General features: G+C 39.2%; 1 protein-coding gene across 3 annotated transcripts in view; it reads left to right on the top strand.

The window, feature by feature from the left end:
* Positions 1 to 24611, top strand: part of LOC107381640 (protein diaphanous homolog 3) — a 240928-nt gene that overhangs the window by 26623 nt on the left and 189694 nt on the right. For all 3 annotated transcript variants that reach the window (XM_070554830.1, XM_070554831.1, XM_070554829.1), the window contains 10 exons: positions 442 to 578; positions 952 to 1057; positions 4557 to 4667; positions 6444 to 6562; positions 6804 to 6920; positions 11841 to 11959; positions 12057 to 12121; positions 12283 to 12387; positions 14784 to 15101; positions 17772 to 17886. In XM_070554830.1, coding sequence (XP_070410931.1) covers positions 442 to 578; positions 952 to 1057; positions 4557 to 4667; positions 6444 to 6562; positions 6804 to 6920; positions 11841 to 11959; positions 12057 to 12121; positions 12283 to 12387; positions 14784 to 15101; positions 17772 to 17886 — 1312 coding nt within the window. The remainder of the gene's footprint in view (positions 1 to 441; positions 579 to 951; positions 1058 to 4556; positions 4668 to 6443; positions 6563 to 6803; positions 6921 to 11840; positions 11960 to 12056; positions 12122 to 12282; positions 12388 to 14783; positions 15102 to 17771; positions 17887 to 24611) is intronic.

Raw genomic sequence — 24611 nt, 5'->3', positions numbered from 1 at the left:
CACATAACTGTTAAAAAAAGTGCTTTAAATGCAAATGTTTTTAATTAGTAGTAATGCTTAATTTATGAGTTTGCTGTTTTCTTCTGTGTTCTACTGGCTTTTGGTAAATAACATATAATTTAAGAAAAATAATCACAACACTCTATTATGCTAAATTAGTAAAATAACTATCTTTCACTTTAACAACCCATTCTGTTGGTGTTGCATTTTCCTAATTATTATGCTGAGCCAGACTTCAAAGTAACGCTGCATAGCTGGATGAAATGTTGGAGCCAAAACTGAAATTGCTGCTTTCCTTTAAAAATGACTTTGGTTGTTTGATCGTTCAAACATATTTTGATGTATGGAAAAATGAGTGTAAAACATTTTGTTGGTGTTCCTTATGACACATTGTGGTTGCAAACTGGTCAAAAATACATTGTGTCATGCTTTATTTTGCAGTATGGCTTGGATCGAATTTTGGGGGAGGAGAAAAGTCTTGCTTTGCTGGCTAGAGCCATCGATCCCAGTCAGTCTGCCATGATGACCGAAGTCGTAAAGCTACTGTCAGCCATCTGCATTGTAGGCGAGGAGAACACGTACGTATCTTTCTTTCTACTTTCTAAATACAAATGTTTTTACACTGGAATATTGGAAGCATTAAAAAAAAAAAAAAGAAATTAGTTACCTTTTAGTTCAGATATGACCTGAAAAACTGTTTTAATCAACAGACTAAGTGTGTTTTTAATTGTTTCAATGTCAAATTGAGTTTTACAAATCAAAACTACAAAGAATATTTCCTGGAAAATATGCTTGTAGTTAGTCCTTTTTGAGTTGAAGGTGTAATTCTCTCACTGGAAAACCTTGGTTACATGTTAGAAAACTAAAGATTATGGTCGAAACCGCTGTAAATTAATGCTTTTATGCATTTCCTTCCACCTGTTTGCTCATGAGTTTTATATTTCTAATTAGTTTGGAGAAGGTTCTGGAGGCCATTACGACAGCAGGAGAATGGCGGTCCATTGAGAGGTTCAGTCCCATTGTTCAAGGTCTACGAGATCGCTCCATTCAACTACAAGTCAGTAAAAAACACTTTTGTTTTGAACTATTTGGGGACAAAACTTGATTATTATAAACATTGAATTGCCTCTATAGATGAAATTTGCAATATGAATAAAGGTGCTTTGCCTTTTAATATTTTTGAGGCAGCTTTTCATGTTTTCTTTGCCTATTTTATTCAAGGACTGTTTTTTAAGACTGTTTTAAAAATTTAAAGCAATATCCTAACAATATACAGGGTATAAGAATAGTCTCATTATGTAAGTGAATGCACGTGTTGCATCTTGTAATTGTAATCTTGACATTTCACTCCTTACCTTTTTCAGATGCTGGTTGTTAGCCATAAAACTGTGTTGAACTTAAGTTTTGAATGTGTACTTGGATGTCATAATTATGTTTTTGTGTAAATTGAGAAAGACATGAATATGGATGGTGCTTGAGGTTTAGATTTCGAACAAGTATTAAAACAAACTTGCACTGATTATGAATGTTTCAGCAATGCTTTGGCAGCACCATGTTCAGATCCCGGATAAGCCCCCAAATCATTATGGTACAAATGCGATAACTGGGGGGGAAAGGGTGGGTGAGGATAACATGAGAGATTATTTGAAAGTATTTTTTAACAAAACTAATCATAGAGCATAACTGGAAGAAAAAAACCTTAGGTTGTCTGATAGTGAACAAGAGGTCACATGACAATCCTTACAGGTCGATCTCTTGTTTACTGATAGCACTGGCCAGCTCTCTCTAGTTACTAATGAGCACCAGCCTGAGAACCTAAACCCAAATTGAGGGCTGTAAAAATTATACACGAAATAATAATCCTCCTATCCTTATAATTTTTCATCACCAGATGCTTCCGCTAAGTATAAATGACCACTTTAGTGATCAGTTTAAGCACAGATGGGACAGAAACTATAAGCCTGCCCACTAATTCATCTACAGTGCTTGTGTTGACATCAGTCTGACATCATCATCATCATCATCACCATCAACACACAGACATCAGTGGACAGCTTGCAAGGGCTAAATGAAATGATGTGTTTCTAATGATTGCTGAAACTCTCATAGCCAGAAATAATATCCATTTAGCAAGCACCAGATTTTCAGCAGAGCCTGTCATTATTATCAGCCGTTATCCCTACAGCTAAGAAACACCCATGGAAAATTAGATAATAACCAGACAATATGATCAACAAGACTGACTAGATGGGCAGCATAACACATTTCTCTTTGTTCAGAAAACAATGATGTAGATACTCCCTTCTGACATGTCACTTTAAAATTATTTAAATTTGTTGTATAATATCTGCATTTTGAACCAATTGTTAAGCTGTGGCATTTTATAATTCTTTATTACATGAATACACCTGTTTAGCTGGTACAATGTTAAAAATGACTGTTAAAAATCTCTTGATCCTTATTTTTATGTAATCATTTCTTTTTTAAGTCTTACTAAACAAAATTAATCTTAATTTTGTGGCTGTGATGGCATACTTTATGATTAGTTTGCTGAAACTACTTTTGATTGGAGCAAAACTCTAGGAAGACTTCATGAGGAATAAGTCTAAGGAATCAATAGTAGGTGATGAAGAGGAAGGAGAGCATAATAGGCGATAAAAGAGAAAAGGACACAAGAAATATTAAGCCAGAGCTAGATTCAAGCTTGATTTGAAAAATGATTTTAAACTTGTGTTAAATATACAGGATATATCATTTTTATAGTTGGTGTGGTTTGTTGTGATTAGAGATGGAGTATTGCTGTACTGCAAAAGGAATTATTATCCATTTAAAAATCTATTCCCTAAATAAAGCCCAGGTCATAACCAAAGTTTTATTATTTATTTAGTTCATTTTATGACTTTTCCGTCCAAGTCATAAAACATACACTTTTATTTTATGTATTGATGGTGGGAATTCCCAAAAAGAATTATGCTACAGTTCTCTGATATTTTATATTTTTATTGGCCAATTATTTGTTTTAAAAACAAAGCTGTAAAATGTAACAGTTAACTAAATTGCTACGTACACAATTACCATTACCACTGTATTTGTAAAGCAACTTCAAATTACAATGAGTTTTAACAAAGTGCTGTCTAATAAAAGCCACACAATAAAACAAGACGATTTATACACAAACAGAATATACTATACTATACTATACTATACTATACTATACTATACTATACTATACTATATTAAAAGCGAAAGAATAAAAATGGGTCTTCAAGCAAGATTTGAAAATGGAAAGGGAGGGATCCCGTCTTATCTGAAGGGGCAATGCATTCCAAAGTCTCGGTTCTGACACTAAAAGCTCTCTTCTCCCTGAATTTGCAGTTTACCATTGGTACCTCCTGCAACATCTGACCAGTTGACCTTAGTGAACGGGACTGGACTGTTTTAAGAGGTCTGAAAGATAAGAAGGTGCAGAGCCAAAGAGCAATTTAAAACTTATTTAGAAAAAGTTTGTTTTCCATCCGTTCGTTTCGTTCGTTCAATCGTCCGTCCGTCCGTCCATACATCCATTCTCTTCAGCTTATCTAGAGTTGGGTCACGAGGGCAGCAGCCCAAGTTGAGAGGCCCAGCCTTCCCTCTCCCCAGCCACTTGGGCCAACTCTTCCAGGGGACTCTGAAGGCGTTCCCTGGCCAGCCCTGAGACATAGTCCTTCTGACTTGTCCTGGGTCTCCCTTTAGGCCGCCTCCCGGTTGGATATGTCTGGAAAACTTCACCAGGGAGGCGTCCAGGGGGCATCCTAATGAGATGCTATGATGCTACCTATATTGTGATATTCCATATGAAATATAGAGACCTAGTCTTTTTTTTTATATTCTGACTTTATCTCAATTTTGATTGTTTAGTGTTTACAGAACACTTATTTTTTGAAGACGAGTACCCATTCCCAATGTGTCCATCCACCGTACCATGATGTTTGATGGTTTCAAAGTATTTAAAAATAACAACAAGAATTTTGTGATGCAACTTTTACTGCAAAGTTAAAATTGCACTTTGAAGACAGATTGTTTTCAAAGGCTGAATGCTCTGGGAAAAATAGGTGAGTTCTATCAAACTGACAATGATCCTTAGGGCTGCTGAATATTTAGTGTTGCTGCACCTTCTTCACACATGAGTAAATTTCCTTTTTTCTGATCAATAATTGATTTTTCTGTTACCTTGTCTGGTAGAAGAGTCACAGGACGCCACAGTTCCCCGGGTGAAAAACTGCATCCTAAAGCGAGAGTTTGCTCTTAAATTGAGTGTTAGTTAATTTTGTGCGTATGGGTCTGGAGTCGTTGCATTAATATTAAAATCACCACCCTTAGTTGGTGACTGGAGAAAATAGGCATCCATTAGTTATGGTCCTCTGCTTCCAAGGGACATAACTCATTTAAAATGCATGCCAGCATTCTTTTCATCAACTTCTGGAAGAAGAAATCCGTCATCTCATCCTTTGGTTCTTACCCCCCCACCCCACCCCCCTCCCTCCCTCCTTCCTCCCTTTGTACCCTTGGTGTTGCAGGTGGCGTGCATGCAGCTTATCAATGCCCTGGTAACATCGCCTGATGAGCTGGACTTCAGGCTGCACATTAGAAATGAATTTATGCGCTGTGGCCTCAAAGAGATATTGCCGGTAAGCAAAACATAACCCAAAGCACACACTCACACACACACTAAAGCGATTCTCACATTGTATTAATATTTAAATGAGTTGTCCACTTCAGTGAAATATTGTCGAATTGCTCCAGCAAATAATTTATGAAACGGGGAGGAGAGTTTGCACGTCCTCTGTCTGTGCAGCAGCCAGAAACCAATAAAGTTTCTAATGTCTTGCCTAATAATCTTTCAACTGGGTTTATACCATCTAGCTAACATGTTTATCTTTTGTAAACAACGTTGGTGTTGCTGCTAGTAAAAAAATAATAAATTAAAGCGAAAGGTTTGTGCCCAGACCTTCATATCATTGTGAAGAATTGTGCTCGAGTCTACTAGTTTCTTTTTTTTTTTTATATATATATATAAGATTTTAGTACAACTGTCATTGATGGTCTGGAGCATTTCTTGTAAAATAATTTTCATTTTTACTTCTGTTTTAGAACATAATAGAATAGACTTTGTTAATCCCACGATGAGGAAATTCACCTGTTAAAGTTGCAGTGTGTAGTTTCCTGGCGCTAGAGGGCAGTACATTCATTTCAGGGAAGTTTTACACCATGTTGCTGTTGACTGTCGCTAGTTTAAAAAAAACATTACGGTAAATGTTACTTGTGGAGCAGAAAGCATGCAATCTTGGTGTGATTCCTCAGACTTTGATAGTCCTGCCGCTGTAGTTTTCAGATCAGCTCGGGGTCCTGCGCCAGCCGATGCTTTCATCACACTACAGCCAAAATAAGAGTTTAGCAGTTTTGTTATTAAATTCATGTTGCTTACTGCCTAAATATTTTAGAACGTGGTAACTTAATTCCGTAAGTCGTACATCCAGGCAATCATCTAGGGTGACGTCATCGACGAGTGCTGGACCTCGAGCTGGCGAGAAGGAAAAATGGCGTTTTAATATGCCGTCCGCCAAAGACGCTAGACCTGTACTTTATGTACTTTAGACCCGATTTTTATGGTTATATTTTATGAAGCTGCCAATATTTTTTTAACAACTTGAGATCATTTAATTCACTTTCAACAGCATTTTGTTAGCTATATCCAGAGATTAATGGTAAAAATACACATTGTCACTTTAAGGCCTGGAATATACTTGCTGTTTAACGTCGTGTTGGTGCAGGCTGCGTCTTTGTTCTCATACTTGCTGCTGCACGCCACTGCATTGCATGTAGTAGTGGTGTGTTCCACTAGGGTGCACTAGAGAACCAGATTCGTGGCTGCAATCAAACAAACATGGTGTCAATGAGGAGCTCACTAACTGGTTAATTTTGAGATCATGACTGAAGCGGTTTTGTAGGTGGTGTGAAAGACCTCTAAACCAGAGACGGAGTCACCATGGTGAGCGTGTCTCGCTCGTTTTGCCAACTTCACCTAATGGTTACTCATGCATTTCAGCGTTCGGACGTGTCACTTTAATTTTGGGGACGCGCACAAACATTGCTTCAAATCAATGCAAGTAATGCGTGGCAGCCATTTTAAGCTTGCGTTGGCATCGTTAAACAGCAAGTATATCAAAAAAGAAAGAAGAAAAAATATACTACAGGTAAATACACACAGGCAGAAGGATATTATTGTATCATTCAACAATTAGAAAAATGAATAAAAGTAGAAAATTGAGCTTCCAAAAAGAAACAGAATAAAGGATGCAGGCATACAAATGTACATCCAGGTATTGCACACATACTGAACATTTTGAATCATTTATGTTTCTTCTCTAAACACAACAACAACAACAAAACTTATCCTTTCGTAGCAATTGATGACCATCAGGAATGAGGCCCTTGACATTCAGCTGAAGGTATTTGAGGAGCATAAAGAAGAGGACATGATGGAGTTCTCTCACAGATTGGAGGACATCAGGAACGAACTGGAATATCCTTTGTCCAAATTCCTAAACAGCCATGTTTAATCCATGTTTTATTCAGTGTCTGTTCGTGCAAATTAAGGTGGAAGCTCTCATGGACAATTATTCACAAATTTTTAAAATGTGATAAGTGAAAATGCAAATGTGTGGTTCTTTAATCTCTTGCTATTTCACTAGCTGTTGAATTATTTTTTACATGAAAAAAAAAATCGTGTTTCCATTAATCTGCAAGTCCTTGACTCTTTGCACTGATGTGGGGGATGTGTTCAGCATTGTGCAGAGCCTGGTGAAGGACAGCAGTGCAGAGCCCTATTTCCTCTCCATCCTGCAGCACCTGATGCTCGTACGCAATGATCACTTGGTCAGGTAAAAAATTAGCATCTTACAGCACAAGCGTTGCCAAGATTGAAGATATCTGGTCAAGATATATGGTTTTTTGGAGGTCCGACTCCTTCTGCTTTTAGCTCTCTCAATGACTTTGGGTAACAAAGAGAATGCTCTCTCTTTCATCTTCCAGCCATCTACAGCAGCCAAGGCTCTAGAGCATTTCTCTTCTCCTATTAGTGGTGCTTTTCAAAGGCCTATTTTATGTTGGTTCACTCACAGCTGGGTGTGACCTAAACCTTAGCATGATCAAAAAGAGGAGCTTTTATCTCAAGTGTATGAACTGTATCACCAGCCGTTTTTCTCCCACCCAAAAAACTACACTTTTCAAGCCCACTGCTCTGTCTCATTAATTATTTTTCATCGAATAATTATGAAATGCTAACACTGGTGTTTCTGACTGCCACAGATCGTGCCGTGAGAACACTGGTATTAGCTGAAGGAAATTCAACACATCTCTGCCCCCTGTGTTCAGTTCAGCTCACGAGTATTTCCATAATTTTTATACTCATGGGGTTTTTAGGCATCCAATAACTCACTCACCCACTCACTCATCTTCTATAATCCTTATTCCTCACTTGGTTTGGAGGCAGCTGGGCCCTATTTCCAGTGGCCATTAAGCGAAAACCAGGGGACAAAAAGACAGACAATGTCCATCACAGGGACAGACGGACACAAACACGCCCTTTTCCAACAGCACTACTCAGCGTGACTCGTATGAGTGCGGTTCAGCCTTTTCCAACAACACAAGGGGTATTTTCCCCTAACTTTTCAGTACCTGCTTCATTGTGGTTCCTAGCAAGCTGACCTGGTCCGAAACTGCAACGTTAACGACTGTCAGCCTGATTGTTCCAGAGCTTTCTGCCTCGCTGCTTGCTGCGATTTCTCTTCTAGAGTGATAAAAAGCCAGAGACTGAGCATAATGTTCAAGATCGCTGCCATTGTTGTGCTGTGTTCTTGTGACATGCAGATCACCCCACACAATGTTTACTGATCATCTCGCACTATTTTGGTCTCGAGTAAAGATCAGAAGTGTCAAGGGTCCACCCATCCCACTTTTTTTTTTTTAACTTTTTGTCAGAGTTTGCAGGGTCAACCAAATACACTGAGGTGAGCTGTGTTTGACCGAGTAGTGCTGTTGGAAAAAGAGCATTAGGGTTGTGGTATCCTTGCCATTTAACGACACGAACGCATGTTTAAAATGGCTGCTACGTGTTAATTTGAAGTGTTTGTGCGTCGTCCCCCCCCCGAAATTAATGCAATGCATCGTGTCTGAGCGCTGTAATATACATGTAACCAGTAGGTCGAGTTGACAAAATGGGCAAGACACACACCATAGTGACCCCGTCTCTGGTTTAGAGGTCTTTCACACCATCTACGATACCGCTACCGTCTTTTTTTCTGTCGTGGTCTCAAAATGAACCAGTTAGTGAGCTCTTTTATCGACACCATGTTAGTTTTGGTTGCACCCACAAACCCGGCTCCCCGTAGTACTCTCCAGTACTACATGCAGTGCAGTGCCCTGTAGCAGCAAGTGTGTGAACAAAGACCTGCTGCCTGTGCCAACGTGAGGTGAAACAGCAAGTTTATTCTGGCCCTTAGAGTCACTAATCAACCTGCTGTCAGATGGTTTGCAGCCAGTCACTACGGGGCATATCCTTTATGTTCTTGACATTACAGTATGAATGCTGATGGTTAAATCTTTAAAGGGTCAATGAATCGGATACATGTGAAGTTTTATTTATTTATTTTTTTATGTTATACAGTTCACATTTAAAGCATTGGCTTTTCTCTGTATTTTTCCTGTCTTCTACCATCATGTCATCACCCACTCAGGTGTTCTGCACATGCTGGATCTAGTTCCACTATTTGGACTCTCAACTTAATCTGATGCTTTAGTTTATTATATTAACTGGGGATGTAACGGAACACAGGGGAGTGTTGATTCGTTTCTGTTCGGCCCGTTTTGGTTCGGTCCACTTGCGTAACATTTCGGTTTCGGTTTCATTTAAATAAAGAATAATTATTTGCGTAATTTAAGTGCAGCGGATAAAAGTTTTTGGCTAGTTTCCACACGAACGCTGTATTGATAAATGATAAATGATAAATGAACCGCACTGGTATAGCACCTCTCAGAGTAAGGACTCCAAAGCGCTTTACACTACAGTGCATCATTCATCCATTCACACACACATTCACACACCGATCGTGATGTGCTACAATGTAGCCACAGCTGCCCTGGGGCACACTGACAGAGGCGAGGCTGCCGAGCACAGGCACCACCGGTCCCTCCGACCATCACCAGCAGGCAAGGTGGGTTAAGTGTCTTGCCCAAGGACACACAGCAGAATTCTCTGTCCGGAGCCGGGATCGAACCTGCAACCTTCCGATTACTGAACAACCCACTCAACCTGTTGAGCTACTGCTGCCCCACATATTGAGTGACGCATGATGGCTGCACGCGCCCGATTTCAGTTTAAAAAATGTGATCTGCAAATTCTGATCAACGCCTTTCAGAGCGGATCAAACCAGCTGGCTGTCACTGCTACTGTGGAACCTGTAGAGACACTGAATGGAGCGTCGCTTCGCCCCTCCCTCCATTCTCTCACACTGTGCAGGCACGCAGTAGCAAAAATGTAAACAAACCGATCTGCTGAACTTTCCCCCGGGACAGTTGATGTAAAGTTTTCATCCTACAATGAAAAATACGGCACGTAGGAAGCTCGTTATTTCATACGAGTTTTAAAGAAGAAACTCTGGGCGGTGTGAGGTGAGGATTTAAGGCTCGCTGCAGAAGTAAAAACATGGAGCATCAACAGTCAAACACAACACATGTCTGTATGACACTCATAGCTGTGCAAATAAGCTGTGAAATAATCATGCATCATGTTAGATCAGCAGCCTGTGGTGACACCTGGTTGTACTCACTATAGAGCCACTTTAGATTAAATAAATAAATATAATAATAATATACCGAAAAATAATCGAACCGAGCCCTTCAAACACTGAACCGAATACGATTTTAGCGTACTGTTACACCCCTAACGTATGCAAACAACTGCTTGTAGGTTTGAATTGACTCACAAATCCAGAGATGATTGAAAATCCCTGAAATTCAGGCTAATGACTGCAGCTGTGCTGTAAGATTGGCTGTGATGGCATTTAAATGAGGGCCAGTTGTTCTCACTTAGTTGTTTTTTTTTCCTCCATTATAATACCAGGACTAACCACACTATTTGTACACCCTTAACACAAGGATTATGTTGTGCCTCTTTTGTCAGTGACATGCAGCCTTGTTATTTAGGCTTTTAGGGTTTTGGTCATGATGGCAAATCGTTTTACTGACAGAATTGCCAATTTGTTACTTTCCATTTCCAACGAGGGACTAATTTTGCCTCGAGGATGAGCTTAAGGTTTTCCCAAGCCAGTCTTTAGAGGGTAATATCAACACATTCATTCGACCAGGTTTTAATGGAGAACGTTGTTTCAAGTCATGATAAATGAATCCTGCCAGAGGAATTAGCAGATTCATAAGTTAGAACACCATCAGGAGATCATCATCATACATATGTGATAACATGACAAGCATTTTTTTCTTATGTGTTCTAAAGTTTTAAAATTTTTGCTTTTATTTTCACCACTTGTACGTCAGACGTATCACTGAGTGGGCTAGTTTCAATGAACTGTGCATCGTAACATTTCATAGTCCACTTTGACCAAGGAATCCACAGTCCTCAAATAATGACAAAGTTCTTGATAAGTGATGCGCTGGAATTAAATCAAATGTTTCTGTCTTCGATATGGCAATACTCTCCGTTAGCTCATCCCTGAGCATGGAGGGTTTTTTCTGTCTTATATCTAGTCTTAGCTTTGTGTTAGAATTGGGACTCACGGCGTTGTGCAGAGTCTAGCAGATTGCGGTTGCTTGCTTAGCATGGGGATGGCTCTAAAGACTCTGACATAACAAGTCAGTGATTTGATGCAAGTTGCTGGGTTCCTTATTTGGGAAACTTTTAATTAATTGACATGATGAACTAAATTCAATTGGAATGTTATTTTTTTGTGAAGTGCCTTGAGACGACTCTTGTCGTTATTTGGCGCTATAGAAATAAACTGAACTGAATAGTTTATGTCCAACTTTTATTATCGCTGTTATTCCTGGCACTGCATGCCATCTGCAGTTAAAATAAAATATAACTGTTTTTAGTAAGAATATTAAATATTCGACAGTGACTGCATTCCTCAATTTACTTTACCATAAAATGATTAGTCAAATTAGTACCATCTATCCATTGGCGCAATCAAAACTACAATTAAAACAGTTTAGATGGAAAACAAAGCTGTTTAAAATATTAATAAATTAAGATACAATTGTACTTTAACTTAATTTTAGAAGAGCATCTGGCTCTCATGGTGTTTGCTGGAAAAAAAACCTTGAACAAATTTAGTTGAGGACCCCTGCCCTAGAGCATTTGGTTAACTTGGGACAAAGAATACGTGTCCATATATAGTTTAAAGTCATTATATACTAACATGTAACTGATGAGCAGAGTTTAAATCATGGGGGAGCCAGAGGAGACCTGGCCTAAAACAATTCTCATGGGGCTACCTCAGAAGCCCGTGTGTAATCCGAGCCCTGGCTTTGAGCATCTTATGCATTACCAGTCACCGGTGTTGACAGTTTTAAATGCAATTGTGACTTAAAAGTGAGTGATATTAAATAAGTTTCTTTACATTTCAGTTCAGTTCAATAAAAGAGAGTCTCACGGTCAGGATCATAGCTTCACTTAAACATATTATTGTTTTTACTACAACAGGGCCATACGCTTTTTTATTTTTATTTTTAGATGCATGTATTGTTTTTCACACTGAATGACGTGTTTATCTCATCTTCACTCCCAGGCCCCAGTACTTCAAGATCATTGATGAGTGTGTTTCTCAAATCGTGCTGCACCGCAGTGGCACCGACCCCGACTTCACTTACCGTAAGCGCCTAGATGTCGACTTCGGCCACCTTTTAGGCAAGTTTAACACTCTTGTTGTTTGATGACATGAATATTAAAATAATACAATCAGAAAAGCTTTAATAACTTATTCACAACAATGATTTGTTTTCAGAGGTGTGTGTGGACAAAGCTCGGGTGGATGAATATGAACAAAGAGCTTTAGATCTGGCACAGAAGGCAAGTATTAACAGGAAAAGTGGTACTAAATAATTAACAATGTTGGTTTTATGTGCACTGTAAATGTATTTGAATGGAATGCAATTCTTACTGGACTAAATCTAACCTGCATGATTAAGCATTTAATGTATTCGTGTCATCAATCTGTTCTTTTATTTTAGTTTGATGAGGAATTCTTAAGCAGGCAGGAGGCACAAGCTCAGCTGGTGAAGTGTGAAGAACAAATATCTGAACTCCAAGCAGAGTTGCAGGCCTTCAGGTCCCAGGTATAAAATGTGCTCAATATGTCACGGTTTCACGGTCTTATTCTTTTCCAGGATGTGAGAAGTTCTTGATGTAATCACTCTACAAAGCCCTGTAAATCTAGCATAGCATTGCAATTCAAACCCACCCACCCCCCCTTTTTTTTTCATTATGAGATGTTCTTGTCTTTAGGGGTGCGGTATGGGAATGGTGGTGAGGGTTTTATCCACTGGACCCTGCAGTTTGGTTTGACATGGAAGCTGCTCTGCTGGCTAGCTGACACTAAGTCTAATGAGAACACTGACCGGTCCTCCATGTTGGCCATTTCTAATTCTCTGATCTCTATCCCATAAGAGGAAATTGTTCTAAAAGCAATTTATTCTGACAACCCCTTCAGCCTCAGCCCCCTCCCACCCCCTCAAATTACTCCAGAGAGTTACTCCCACACCCTGGCACTGCAAGATAACTACACACTTGGAGAGGGGAAGAGAACTTCCCTTTTTTCTCATGATAATTTTTCAATTTCAGAGCACAAACACAGAGTGAATACTCAAATAGTACTTTGGTTCAGATGGTGATGGTATGTTTGGCCAGTGAAGGTACACAGACATGCACACTTTGTTCCTGCTTCTCTGCCCATCCAATTCTTTTCAGTCTTATCCTCTCCAGCATACGCATGCATGCTCCTGAATTTAGTGGAAGAGATTTTTTTTAATCTCTCTATAGAGACAGAGGAAGAGAACAGACCCATGGCTGACCTTCAGTGTGCATCTTTAATCTAAAACTTGTACAGTACATGGATCAATGAGCCATTTGCACTCTGATACAATTTACAGAGCTTGTAGGTCCAGATACAATATTAGATTTTATACTTAAGGGGCAAACATATGCTTGTGTGATGTGAACTGAACGGGGACTTAAAGGAGCAATATGTAAGAATTCAACAGTGAAATAATCACAAAACAGTCTAATGTCTCAATCATGATGGAAGGGAGGTTACAATGAAATATGTTTCATTCTCACCCGGCTGGGGGGTTGCCAGTTTTTCTAATAAAAAAAAAAACTAAAGAGGGACGTAGTTCTGGTTTTGTAGCGCTGTGAGGTTGCTGAGTCTACGCTGAGCTAACGCTGCAGTGCCAGCATTTATTATTCAACAACAGCAGGCAAAAAGCTCCAGAGTTGTTTATAGAACCATAACCAGTAAATTGGAGAAACCCAAGTTATTTATTGTACCCCTGAGAAGCCACAGCATCTTTATGTTTTACTCTAATATTCAGTGAAGTAGGCTAGAGGCTAATGTTGAGTTAGAGGCTAAAGTTTAATTAGAAGCAAATGGTTGGCTATATAAATATCTCAAGCTACTTTTTCAATGACCAACAACCTATTATTACAGTGAAATGTATGTGTGACGTGAATAATGCGACAATGTTGGCGTTTTACTTCCTTAAAGAAGTCGTTCAGAACTATAACAGCAAGACAGCAAACAACCGCAGTTCCTCTAATGTCTGAGGCGTATTACCGTAGTGTAGTAGGTTCTCCCTACCATAAAACAATCGCAAGTGCTAACACCAGACCAGACATAAAAATGTATTTATCCACTTATCAACTTACTGTTTTTGACTCGTCTTCATTTGTCATCCAGAATCTTTTGGTGCTGATCTGGAAATTGACAACAGGAGAAATTGGCTGCAGTACCCAAATTTGACCACAGGATGTCTTTCTAACTTCATTCTTAGATAGTGCACCTTTAATGAGATAATAGTATTTACTTAATAGGATTCACCTATGTGTTCTGCAGCCGACTGGTTGTTTAATTTCAGTTACTTTGGTTTGGGCACTACATAAGAATATTGAGTTTACTGGGTAAAATGTCCGTCTAAAAAGTCTTATTGCATTTAAAATGACGTTCCCAGAAATATTCAAATCAACTAAATTTTCTATGAGGTTATTGTATCGCTAAATTATTATTTAACTATATTACGTTTAATACATAACAATTATTTAACTTGCCCAGCATGCTTTGAGGTTTGCTGAGATGAATCAAAGCCATCTGTGTTATTTTGTTCTTTTCTTGAATCCTCCAAAGGGACTACAACCAAGAACTAATGAAAACAAGCATGGTTCAAAAATTTTGTTTTTAAGAGTTTGGGATTTGGAAGTTGGATTGGCATGAAGCCTGAAGCTAGGCCTTGGGATTTGTTGACTAAAATTTGGCTTTGATTTAAAAATAATGAGTTTTGGGTTCTAAAATAGGCAAATATGATGCTGTAAAAAAGCTTTGATCTCTGCCTATTATTGTTGTTTTCCTGAAAGGAAAATCATTGTTGTTATTTTCTTAAATAAATCTGTAATTGTTGCTGTTCATTCTAAACAACAACCTGTATACACATGCTTTCTTGTTTTGTTTGTGCCTGTTCAGTTTGGAGCTGTGCCTCCACTCTCAGCCAAGGGTGGAGCTCCATCATCATCTTCACCTTCATCTGGGCCTTCAACCCCTGCTCTTGCACCAGGGGTGCCAGCTCCCCCTCCTCCCCCTCCCCCGCCCCCTCCTCCTCTTGGATGTCCACCTGCACCACCTCCACCTGGAATACCTCCTCCATTTGGTGCTCCACCTCCACCTCCTCCAGGGTTTTGTGGTGCTTTTGGCTCACCCACTCACCACACACTGCCTTTTGGCCTCAGGCCTAAGAAGGAATTCAAGCTTGAGACGTCCATAAAGCGCCTCAACTGGTCAAAGGTAAGACTACACAGCGTGGTGATTAAAAATAAAATTCTGCAGCATGTTGTTCAGCATTATACTTAGTTAAATAGAATTGGACAACTTAAAACATTTGTATTTTTAGAAGAATTTAGGTATAAGATATATATATTTTCCAATTTAAAGGCACATTTGGCAGTTTTGCTTGCTTGTAGCACCCCCTAGTGTCTGCTATTCTCTGGTTAAAGCAAAAGTGAAACTCCTCACTGTGCCTTCTTCTTTTTAACACCTTAATCTTATTGCTGAAACGTGTCCTCAGCCTTCATTAGTTTCTACAGGAGTGATTCATCACTAAATAAAACAAATCACTGGTGTTCATGATCTAAAAAACATGCTGGAAACTTGCTGGAATCAGACTGCAGCTCCATCATGTCAGCTCCACTCCACAGCTCCCTCCATGAGCAGGTCTGGCAACTCTGAAGCTGCAATTGCTGTATTCTGGCCACAGAGGGCAGTGAGGTCTGAGTGACATTTCATTACCCTGTAAAGGGTCATTTTAGCACATACTGACTCAAGAAAAATATTTAAAAACATGAAAAAGTTGCAAAGTATCCCTTTAAGTTGTGATTTACAAAAACTGTTGTGGCCACTTTTCACTTTTCCTCTACTTTGTTCCTGATGTTTTTTTTTTTGGCAGCACCTGAATAGTCCAGATGTTTTCTAAGAATTCAACAACATCTCTTTTACTTTTGTGCCAAGCCAATAAGAATTCAGAATAACAGATGATCAGATGCTTATGTCGAAGCGACCTCAGTGGTATCTCTACAGATGTTATTCTCTGCAGGGCAGTATTAGAGAATAACCACAAGTGGCAGTACTTCTTAGTTTGATTAATAATTTACTCTCTGATTTATACCAATGCAGGTGTTTAGCAAACTATAACATATGCTTGATACTACAAGTGAACCTCGTAGAACGCCACAAAAAGGACCTGTCATGTGGTCTGACTGTAGGAGACATATGGCCCGGCTTGATACAAGCTGTTCTGGACCTTCTGTGAAACATTGATACAAAACTTTCTCAGTAGCTGTTGTATTATGTCCTGTTTTAACAATGACAGGAGCTTTTGTTTAATATTCTCTTGCATTTTCACCCAAAATGGGTTCAAAACCTACAGTGTAAAACCAATTGGATTAGAAACCAAGTATGGCAACCCAACCAACTTGTTTAATTTTAAAATTTTAACTTCTTTAAAGGCTTTTTTCTATACGGTCCAGTCCTAGTTTACAAGTAGGTTATTGGTTCTTATTGAAATAATTTAATAAGAAACATCTCGACAATTCACCAAAGCTGTTTTTACTTTAGATTTTTTTAATCCAATTTCTTTCCCCTTTCATATAAAAATACATTTTTCTCATTCCAGTTCTTTTCAAAATTCTCAAAAAATGATCTGTCATTCAAATTTTGTCCCCCCCCCATCAAGTATCTTGTTGCTGAAGAGAAAAATCTTGCTCTAAAGTTCTATTTTAGATTCAAATCAGCCAACATATTTGTACAGGTCACAGTTTTCTCCTTGTTCCTGTTGTGAACCCATGCATGATTTTGGCAGTGTGCTTTTGATTGTTACTACGCTTGAACATTTCCATTTTGCTACTCTTCTGGAGCGTGATCCCGTCAGATTGTATTCCTGTGTGTTCGCAGGCATTCCTGACACATTTGTAAATGTCATCTTTTGCTACTTTGCTCTGTCAGAAACATGCATGCACTATGATGATCTTGGCCATATCCATTCCTAACATGCTGTGCTCCGTCTGAGCCACAACAATTGCATCTTGATTTCATCCGACCAACAGTTGTGCAAAAGATTTTTATCATAATTTTTCCCTCTCCCAGTGACATTAAGGCAGTGTCCATCAAACCCTGAAAGTAAAAAAGAAGAAGAAAAAAAAGGTGTCTATTGAAAGCATGGTGCAACGTCTAAAACCTGCTAGATTTTTTAAAATCTTTCTGTAAACGACATTGATGCTCCTGGGGAAAATACAAAACTACAACACTTTTTTCTCACTGACCCAACTTTTGGGCCTGGGATTTCATAGCTGCTCTTTTCTGCTTTTGTAGTAGCCAAATCTTCCCATTTTATGTGACTGATGAAAATAAGATATATGAAAATTAGCTAGTGTCTGCATGGTTACAATAATATTTACCTTAAATAGCACCATACGCTTATTTGGGTGTCCTACTGGATTGCAGTATGACGAGACATTTTGGTGCTTTGGTTCAAACAGTTTCATCTCTGTTGTACATTGTAAAATGAGTCTTAGCTTTGGTGTCTATTTAGGGTTGAAATGTAAAGGGTAGGCTGGGTTCTTCAAAGAACCAGCGGGGGGGGGGGGGGGGGGGGGGGAGTTCCCAAACGGACTCTGAATAATTCAACTGAGCTGAAGGACTTTCCTTCTTTTTGCTGCCAAACATTTAATCCACAGATCTCATTTTCATCTTTTCTTACAGTACTTTAGCTACAAATATTATTCAGTTTATTTTGGGTTTATTGATCTAAAGCTCTCAACAGATTCAAACTTTTTTTTCTGTGCAATGAGTTGGAAATCAAAAGCCATATTTATTTATTTTTGTCTCCACTCTTTATACTATGACTTTGTTTGGGTGCTTTGATTTATGATCATTATGAAACATGTGGTTGTGTGTTTTCAGATTCGTCCCCAGGAAATGTCTGAAGGCTGTTTTTGGGTCTTGGCAGATGAGGACCAGTATGCAAAACCAGAATTGCTCAGCAGGGTTGCTCTTACTTTTGGCTCGCATCGAACAGGTTTGATTCTTACTTCATTCAAATATCTGTATTTGTGTTTTTTAATGTCCATTTGGACTTGAGAAGATCTGGTTATAATCAGCTGTCCATGTGATTTTTTTATCTTATTCTTACAAAATAACAACCCTCCTGCTCCTTTGCTCTTCCTTATCTCTTCCCATTCACGCTGGCTCGTGTGCGACTGCGGGGATTTGGCCACAAGTGCTGGTTCTAGATGTAGAAATGACACGGCTCTTCAGTAAAGCACAGTCGTTAAACCTTGCCGTAAAATTCCCCGCTGTTTCAAGTTTAGACAGAGGTCTTGAGCATACTAAATGAATGCTGACTGATTTCTCAGCGTGATAAAACACCACACAGTAACAACCTCATACATCAGTATGGCTGGTAAGACCTGCAATATTCATGTACGAGATTGTTGGACTGATTAAAGCCAGAGCAGGAGGTAGCAGGAGATGTTATCACTTTTGTCCTCCCCTGTTTGGTCTATTAGTCCCATCACTGATGATTTATTCACGTCTTGTGTTTTCTTTCTTGTCACCGCCTCAGCTCGGTTATGCCAACTTGAATTATTCATCCAGGTGTTATCTACCTGTCACAACTCTTTGCCGCTGCTCTCAAGGCACAGGAGACCCACCTACACACCACTGCACTCTAACTCCCCACCGTCAAGGTGTTTAATAATAGAGCTTGATCTAAATGGCAAACAGACAGTTGGTCATACAGGTGTCTTCTTGGGAGGGCAAAATGAGGGTGCCCACTGACTGACAGGTGTGCTGTTCCAAAGGGTAATGACCCAGAGGAAGAAAGTATTCCCACACGAAAACGTGTTTTACAGGATTTTCACTAAATACATATGAGGATACATATTTTTGTTAACAGATATTCCAGAGTAGCTGACTTCGTCTTTTTTGAAATAGAAAGACTTTAATTGTTTTCCTCCATGCACTTCCTACATCCAATTGTCTTCTGCAGCACCCTGAGCACAGTCTTACCCCAGCTTTCCACGGGAGCCGTCAGCAGCACGTTACTGCAGCAGCACGTCATAGCTGCTGATAGGAACCGCTGTGGTCAACAGAACCTTTTCCACTGGAGGCGTCAGCAGCGCGAGTCGGCCGCGTCTCAGGAGCAGCATGTCGCGGCCTTTACGCGCCGGTTCTATTTTCTACGCACGACACCTCTGAAACGGGTCAAGTTCGACATTTTTGGGGAAGGAAAGACAGGAAATCGGACGCGGAAATGGAGAGAATCTACCGAGATTTTCAGAATAAAGAACTTACTGCCTTCCGGTTGCTTTACTTTTAAAAAACGTTACTAACTTTGCGTCCCCGTGAGAAGTTATCACCTAGCTAGCGGTCTCCTTTGTTTTTCAGGTCCGTATTGGCGATTATAAAACGGACAGAACATAAAACACAAACCATGTTGTCGTTTTCTCCTGCTTGTTGTTGTGTTTACTGACAAAGTCACTCGTGTGACTTCGTGCTCGGTCGGTGACGGCTGCTCCCCTGCTGCTTCACGTCTCGTGGGAAGGGCCAAGCAGCAGCTCACGCAAGCAAGACGTGCTGCTGCAGTAACGTGCTGCAGACGGCTCCCGTGGAAACCCGGGGTTAGATTTCTGGACTTTGACAGATCATCAAGAAAAAAAAAGTCTTGGAAAATATACCTTGAACCCTTACATAATCTATACCTAAATGAGATGCACAAAGCCTTTGCTGCTTTGGATTGGAACTATTTTTGAGAATTACAGATTTTATAAAGAAGGCAAACAACACACGAGTAACGTCAAACCTGTCACTTGGTTTGGAAGTAATTAGTTCATTTGTTTCTTTCTTTTTTTTTTGGTGGAGGATGAACAAAAGGCGGGACTATTGTGTTCTGTTCTCAGATTGAGTTGCAAATGCTGCTGTGTGTCAGTTGATGTTCCAGCATGCATGCATTCCTGTATTATTACCATAGCCTTGTAGCATCATGTTTCATCTCACTTAAGAGCAGCAGCATCTGGATCGACATTAAACATTAAAAAGCACACACTGTGAGACAGTATTCACTCAGTTTTCCTCATTAAATATTCATTGATCTGTCTTAAAACTTTTTATCCTTATGTGATGCTGGTGCTTCCTCCAGTTTTCTGAGTGAGTTCCTGTCGGTATGTAAACAAGTTACTGGGTTTCATTTGGGACTGGGAAGTGTTTGATGGGAGCATGGCAATTGTCTTTCCTGCATGCTTAGCCCAAATATAAATAGAAAACATGCTGAAATATGATTTAATTCATGATACAAATACTAAAAAAAGACATTTCCCCCAAATATGGTTTAAAATTTTACTTAAAGCTGCAATAGCAAATCTGCAAACAAGCTAGCTTTTAAACACTAACACGGTCACATGACTCTCATTCCTCCCGTTGGCCATCACCCCCAGGCCACGTACGCCTGATACCAAGTGCCAAACACCAGTGTCTGTTTTGTAGGTCCAAAAGTCTTTTGTGGTCCGTGAATTTAACTGGTGTTTTTCTTTTTAGGACTAATTTGTCCTGAAGTTGAAGTGGTAGCAGCCGGCTGTTTCTCCTCTGATATTATTAAGCAGAAAACATTTAACACCAGCGGTGTTCTGTTGCAAGCACGTAATGAATGGAGGACCCAGGTGAATGCAGAAGTTCAGCAGTTCGGTGAGACAGACAGCTACACGGTCCAGTCTTTGGTTTCGGACCAAGCTGTTGCTGAGGTTTTTAGACAAATGTATGAGAACCACTTCATTTATTTTTTTTATCTCCACAGTATATTAATAGCTGTAGTTTGTTAGAATGTTAAAAGGCCTGGAAACAATGTTTTAAGCTCGTTTAGCAGATTTGCCATTGTAGCCATAAGATGTCACTCTCAGTCTGAAGTAATTATTGCTAACAGTGTGTTTGCCTAATGATCATATCTAGCTTTGCTGTTCTAACATCACTTCACTACAAGTTTGTGAGTCAGGGATGTTTGCAATAATAGCACTATTAAATGAAATAATTAGACATTAATGCAAAAAGTTGTAGGTCTTATAGCTTTAAACGTAGCACTATGTGCTTGTGTTTTTTTATAACTTGGTAAATGACTGTCCCTGAGTCAAAATGTCATGTGGTGTTGGGTTTCAAATAGGTTCGCAAACATAAATTGGAATGAATTTTTTTAAAAGCACAAAACATGAAAAAAAAGAAAAGTTCTGGCCTTGGAAGGTTTGATTGTATAAGTCAAGTGCTTTACCAGACTTAAGTAAAGATACTTAACGAGTGAAACATGCAAAAATATTTTCAAACAGATATATGGTTAAGATGCTTTAATCTACTGGCTGTTATTGGTTGGTGATCAGGCTTAGTCACAAAAATATCACAAACAAAAGAAAATAAGAAGTATTGTGACAAATCCATGAAATGGATGTTCTGATCACGTTTTTTTTTTTTGCCCCAGATCCAATTCAGAGTCATTTGATTTTAAGAATCTGCCGATATTGAGTCCCAAGCTGATACTTTAGAAATGCATTAAGAGAAAAGGAGAACACACTAGAGTTGTCCTTTAAGCGTTTAAAAAAAAATTAATTCGTTTCTTTCTTTCTGTATTTGTTAGACGTGCAACAAATTAAAAAACTCACGGTTGAGATCGTATCAGTTTTCAGTTATGGACTGGATCATTCTTCAGATCGGCAGAAGAAAACAAAAAAAGGAAATAACTTTGCTCTCTTTATTTTGTAGAACACTCATTGCAAAATTTCTCCGCTCAATTTCTACCTTGCTGTATACAATTGGAGGTACAGTGGAGTCAGATTGCTGATTAAATGTATAAACAGCTTGCCATAGACTGATTACTCCCTGCGTGTCCTGCTGTCACAGATTTCCTCACCTTTCTGAAGTGCTGTTAAGTTTTCTTTCCTCCTCTTTTACAGATTTGTCTCCACCAATATTTACAGGTCCCACCGTGTTAATGTAAAATTGCACAAGGCATTCTGCGTAAGCCAGCCCCCCTCCCTAAAAACAGCAATCGGAGGTGTTTGCATGCAGCACTGCACTTTTAGGCTGGAGGCACGTGTGTGCGTGTGTTCATTTTTCTAGTTTATATCAGTAATATCTTTTACAGAGAAGCCCAGACGCTCAAGCTCCTCTCCCACTCCCTAGCCATGAACACCACTGTGCTTTTCTTGTTTGGATTGAACAGGTGGCACATCGGCCCTCCACGTGCTTGCCGAACCGTTGAGAGATCCGTGGAGATCACAGATCAGTGATGATCCGTTGCACCCCTAGTATTTCTTTTATTTAGTTAATCTGCAATAAAACATCACTTGTTTAGGAAGTACTTTAATAACAAACATGCTAATATTAAGAATATGTGTAAAAGTAGCCTTGTTGCTCATATTTCAAATAATTTACTCAGTGTGCGGCTGTTTTGAGCAACAGGGATGGCATGAGACATGACGTCAGCAGCAGGGTCACTTCTTTCTACAAAACACCTTTAGAGCTCCTGCATCTGTTCAGTTGGGAAGAGAAAGCAGATCAGGCCACGACGCAAGGAGACTGCAAAACTTGTTTGCAACCACAGACGCTCATCCAGTGTGAACTGCTATCTTGGCATTTTTGCTGTGTGTAGACAATTTCCTTTTTCTTAACATGTCTTTTATTTGTGTCAGCTGGCTTTGTGTCTGTTCTAAAATGCATCTAAATTACAGACATTTTCTCTGTCTTGAGGTGACTAGTATGTTCTGCGTTGGAAATGTTGTTTTATATGGTTAAATCCCGATTTTTTTCCAACCTGATTCTGATCTATTCAAAATCTTGTGATTGGATTGGAGCATCCCAAGTCTACACCCATAATACAGCACTTCATTCTACCAGTGATTCATAAACTATGATTGACAAGACGTACTTTGTATGAGTCTGTTTTTACTAAAGAAATATTCTGCTTATTCTGTCTTCAGTCTTAACAATAAAAATCTAAAACCATTAGTTTAAAGTTCACTAGTGCTTCTAGTGAATTTTCAAAAGATTTTATTGATCAAAACCTGTCAAGGTTCTGTGATGAACAAGACTTTTCAAAGTTTGGAGCCACCTCTCATTTCTTTATACCAAACTTTGAAGGAATTATAAATTCGTCATGTTCTTTTGAAAGGGGCTTGATAAATAGTTGTCGATCCTTTTTGAATGTTATTTATGAAAAAAAAAAAACATTTCAAAAACTTTAAGGTCATAAGGTCATTTAAAAAACCAATTAACTTAATTCTCGCCATTTTCCAATAATTAGATGCTGTTCAAGTTGCACACATCAGTGTGTATTTAACCCTGGCAATGAGGGGTGGGAATTGATAAGTTTTTATCAATATCAATGGCATAGTAGATTCTGTCTATCAATCCAGTTCCTTATCAATTCAAGTTTATTTATATAGCGCCAAATCACGACAAGAGTCGTCTCAAGGCACTTCACATAATAAACATTCCAATTCACAGTTCATTAAGCCAATCAGAAATAATGTTTCCTATATAAGGAACCCAGCAAATTGCATCAAGTCACTGACTAGTGTCAGTGACTATACAGCAATCCTCATACTAAGCAAGCATGCAGCGACAGTGGAGAGGAAAACTCCCTTTTAACAGGAAGAAACCTCCAGAGAATCCTGGCTCAGTATAAGCAGCCATCCTCCACGACTCACTGGGGATCGAGAAGACAGAGCAGACAGAGCAGACACACACACACACACACACACACACACACACACACACACACACACACACACACACACACACACACACACACACACACACACGTAATGTGTCTATAGTTATATTGTGATGTCTTAGTAAATATTGTATTTGGTGAAAGATAAACTTTATTGTATTTATCCTAGTGGATCTATAATTAAACGGATAAACTAGTATTAGCACATCAAAAGTCAATGAAAACAAAAAGTTATTATCAGGAGAGAGAGAATGTATTAGTGGTTAGCAGCAGTGTGCTAGTCGATGGCCCCCTCCATGAGGCCACCACAGCTCAGCAGAACATCGTTGTAGCTTCTTCTGGGGAGAAAAAACACTTACAGAGAAAATAAAGTTAACAGCTGAAATTGCACAAAATAGTACAGTTAAAGAGCAGACTGTAGAATAAAGCAGTAGAGTATGAAAAATGGTCAGTGTGTCCTCCAGCAGTCTAAGCCTATAGCAGCATAACTACAGAGATAACTCTGGATAATCCATCCTATTTAGATGTAGGCATGTTGGAGGCAGGGCAAGGGAGAGCTGTCTTTACCGACTGTACACTCCACCTCCCTCTACTCCCCCACTTGTCCTGATTTAGGCTAACATCAGATTTTAACCATAGGCCCTATCAAATAAAAATGTTTTAAGCCTATTCTTAAAAGTAGACAAAGTGTCTGCCTCACGGACTAAAGCTGGGAGCTGGTTCCACAGGAGAGGAGCCTGATAACTAAAAGATCTGCCTCCCATCCTAAGTTTAGATATTCTTGGAACCACCAGTAGACCTGCAGTCTGAGAGCGAAGTGCTCGGTTAGGAACATATGGAACAATCAGATTACTGATGTATGATGGACCTTGATTATTAAGAGCTTTATATGTGAGAATAAGGATCTTAAAATCTATTCTGAATTTAACAGGTAGCCAATGTAGGGAAGCCAAGACAGGAGAGATATGATCTCTCTTTTTAATTCTCATCAGAACTCTAGCTGCAGCATTTTGGACAAGCTGAAGACTTTT

The sequence above is a fragment of the Nothobranchius furzeri genome, chromosome 9 (assembly GCF_043380555.1).
Source record: "Nothobranchius furzeri strain GRZ-AD chromosome 9, NfurGRZ-RIMD1, whole genome shotgun sequence".
Classification (NCBI taxonomy): Eukaryota; Metazoa; Chordata; class Actinopteri; order Cyprinodontiformes; family Nothobranchiidae; genus Nothobranchius; species Nothobranchius furzeri.
Note: the sequence above shows the minus strand (reverse complement) of the source record. Positions and strands in the feature narration are given on the sequence as shown.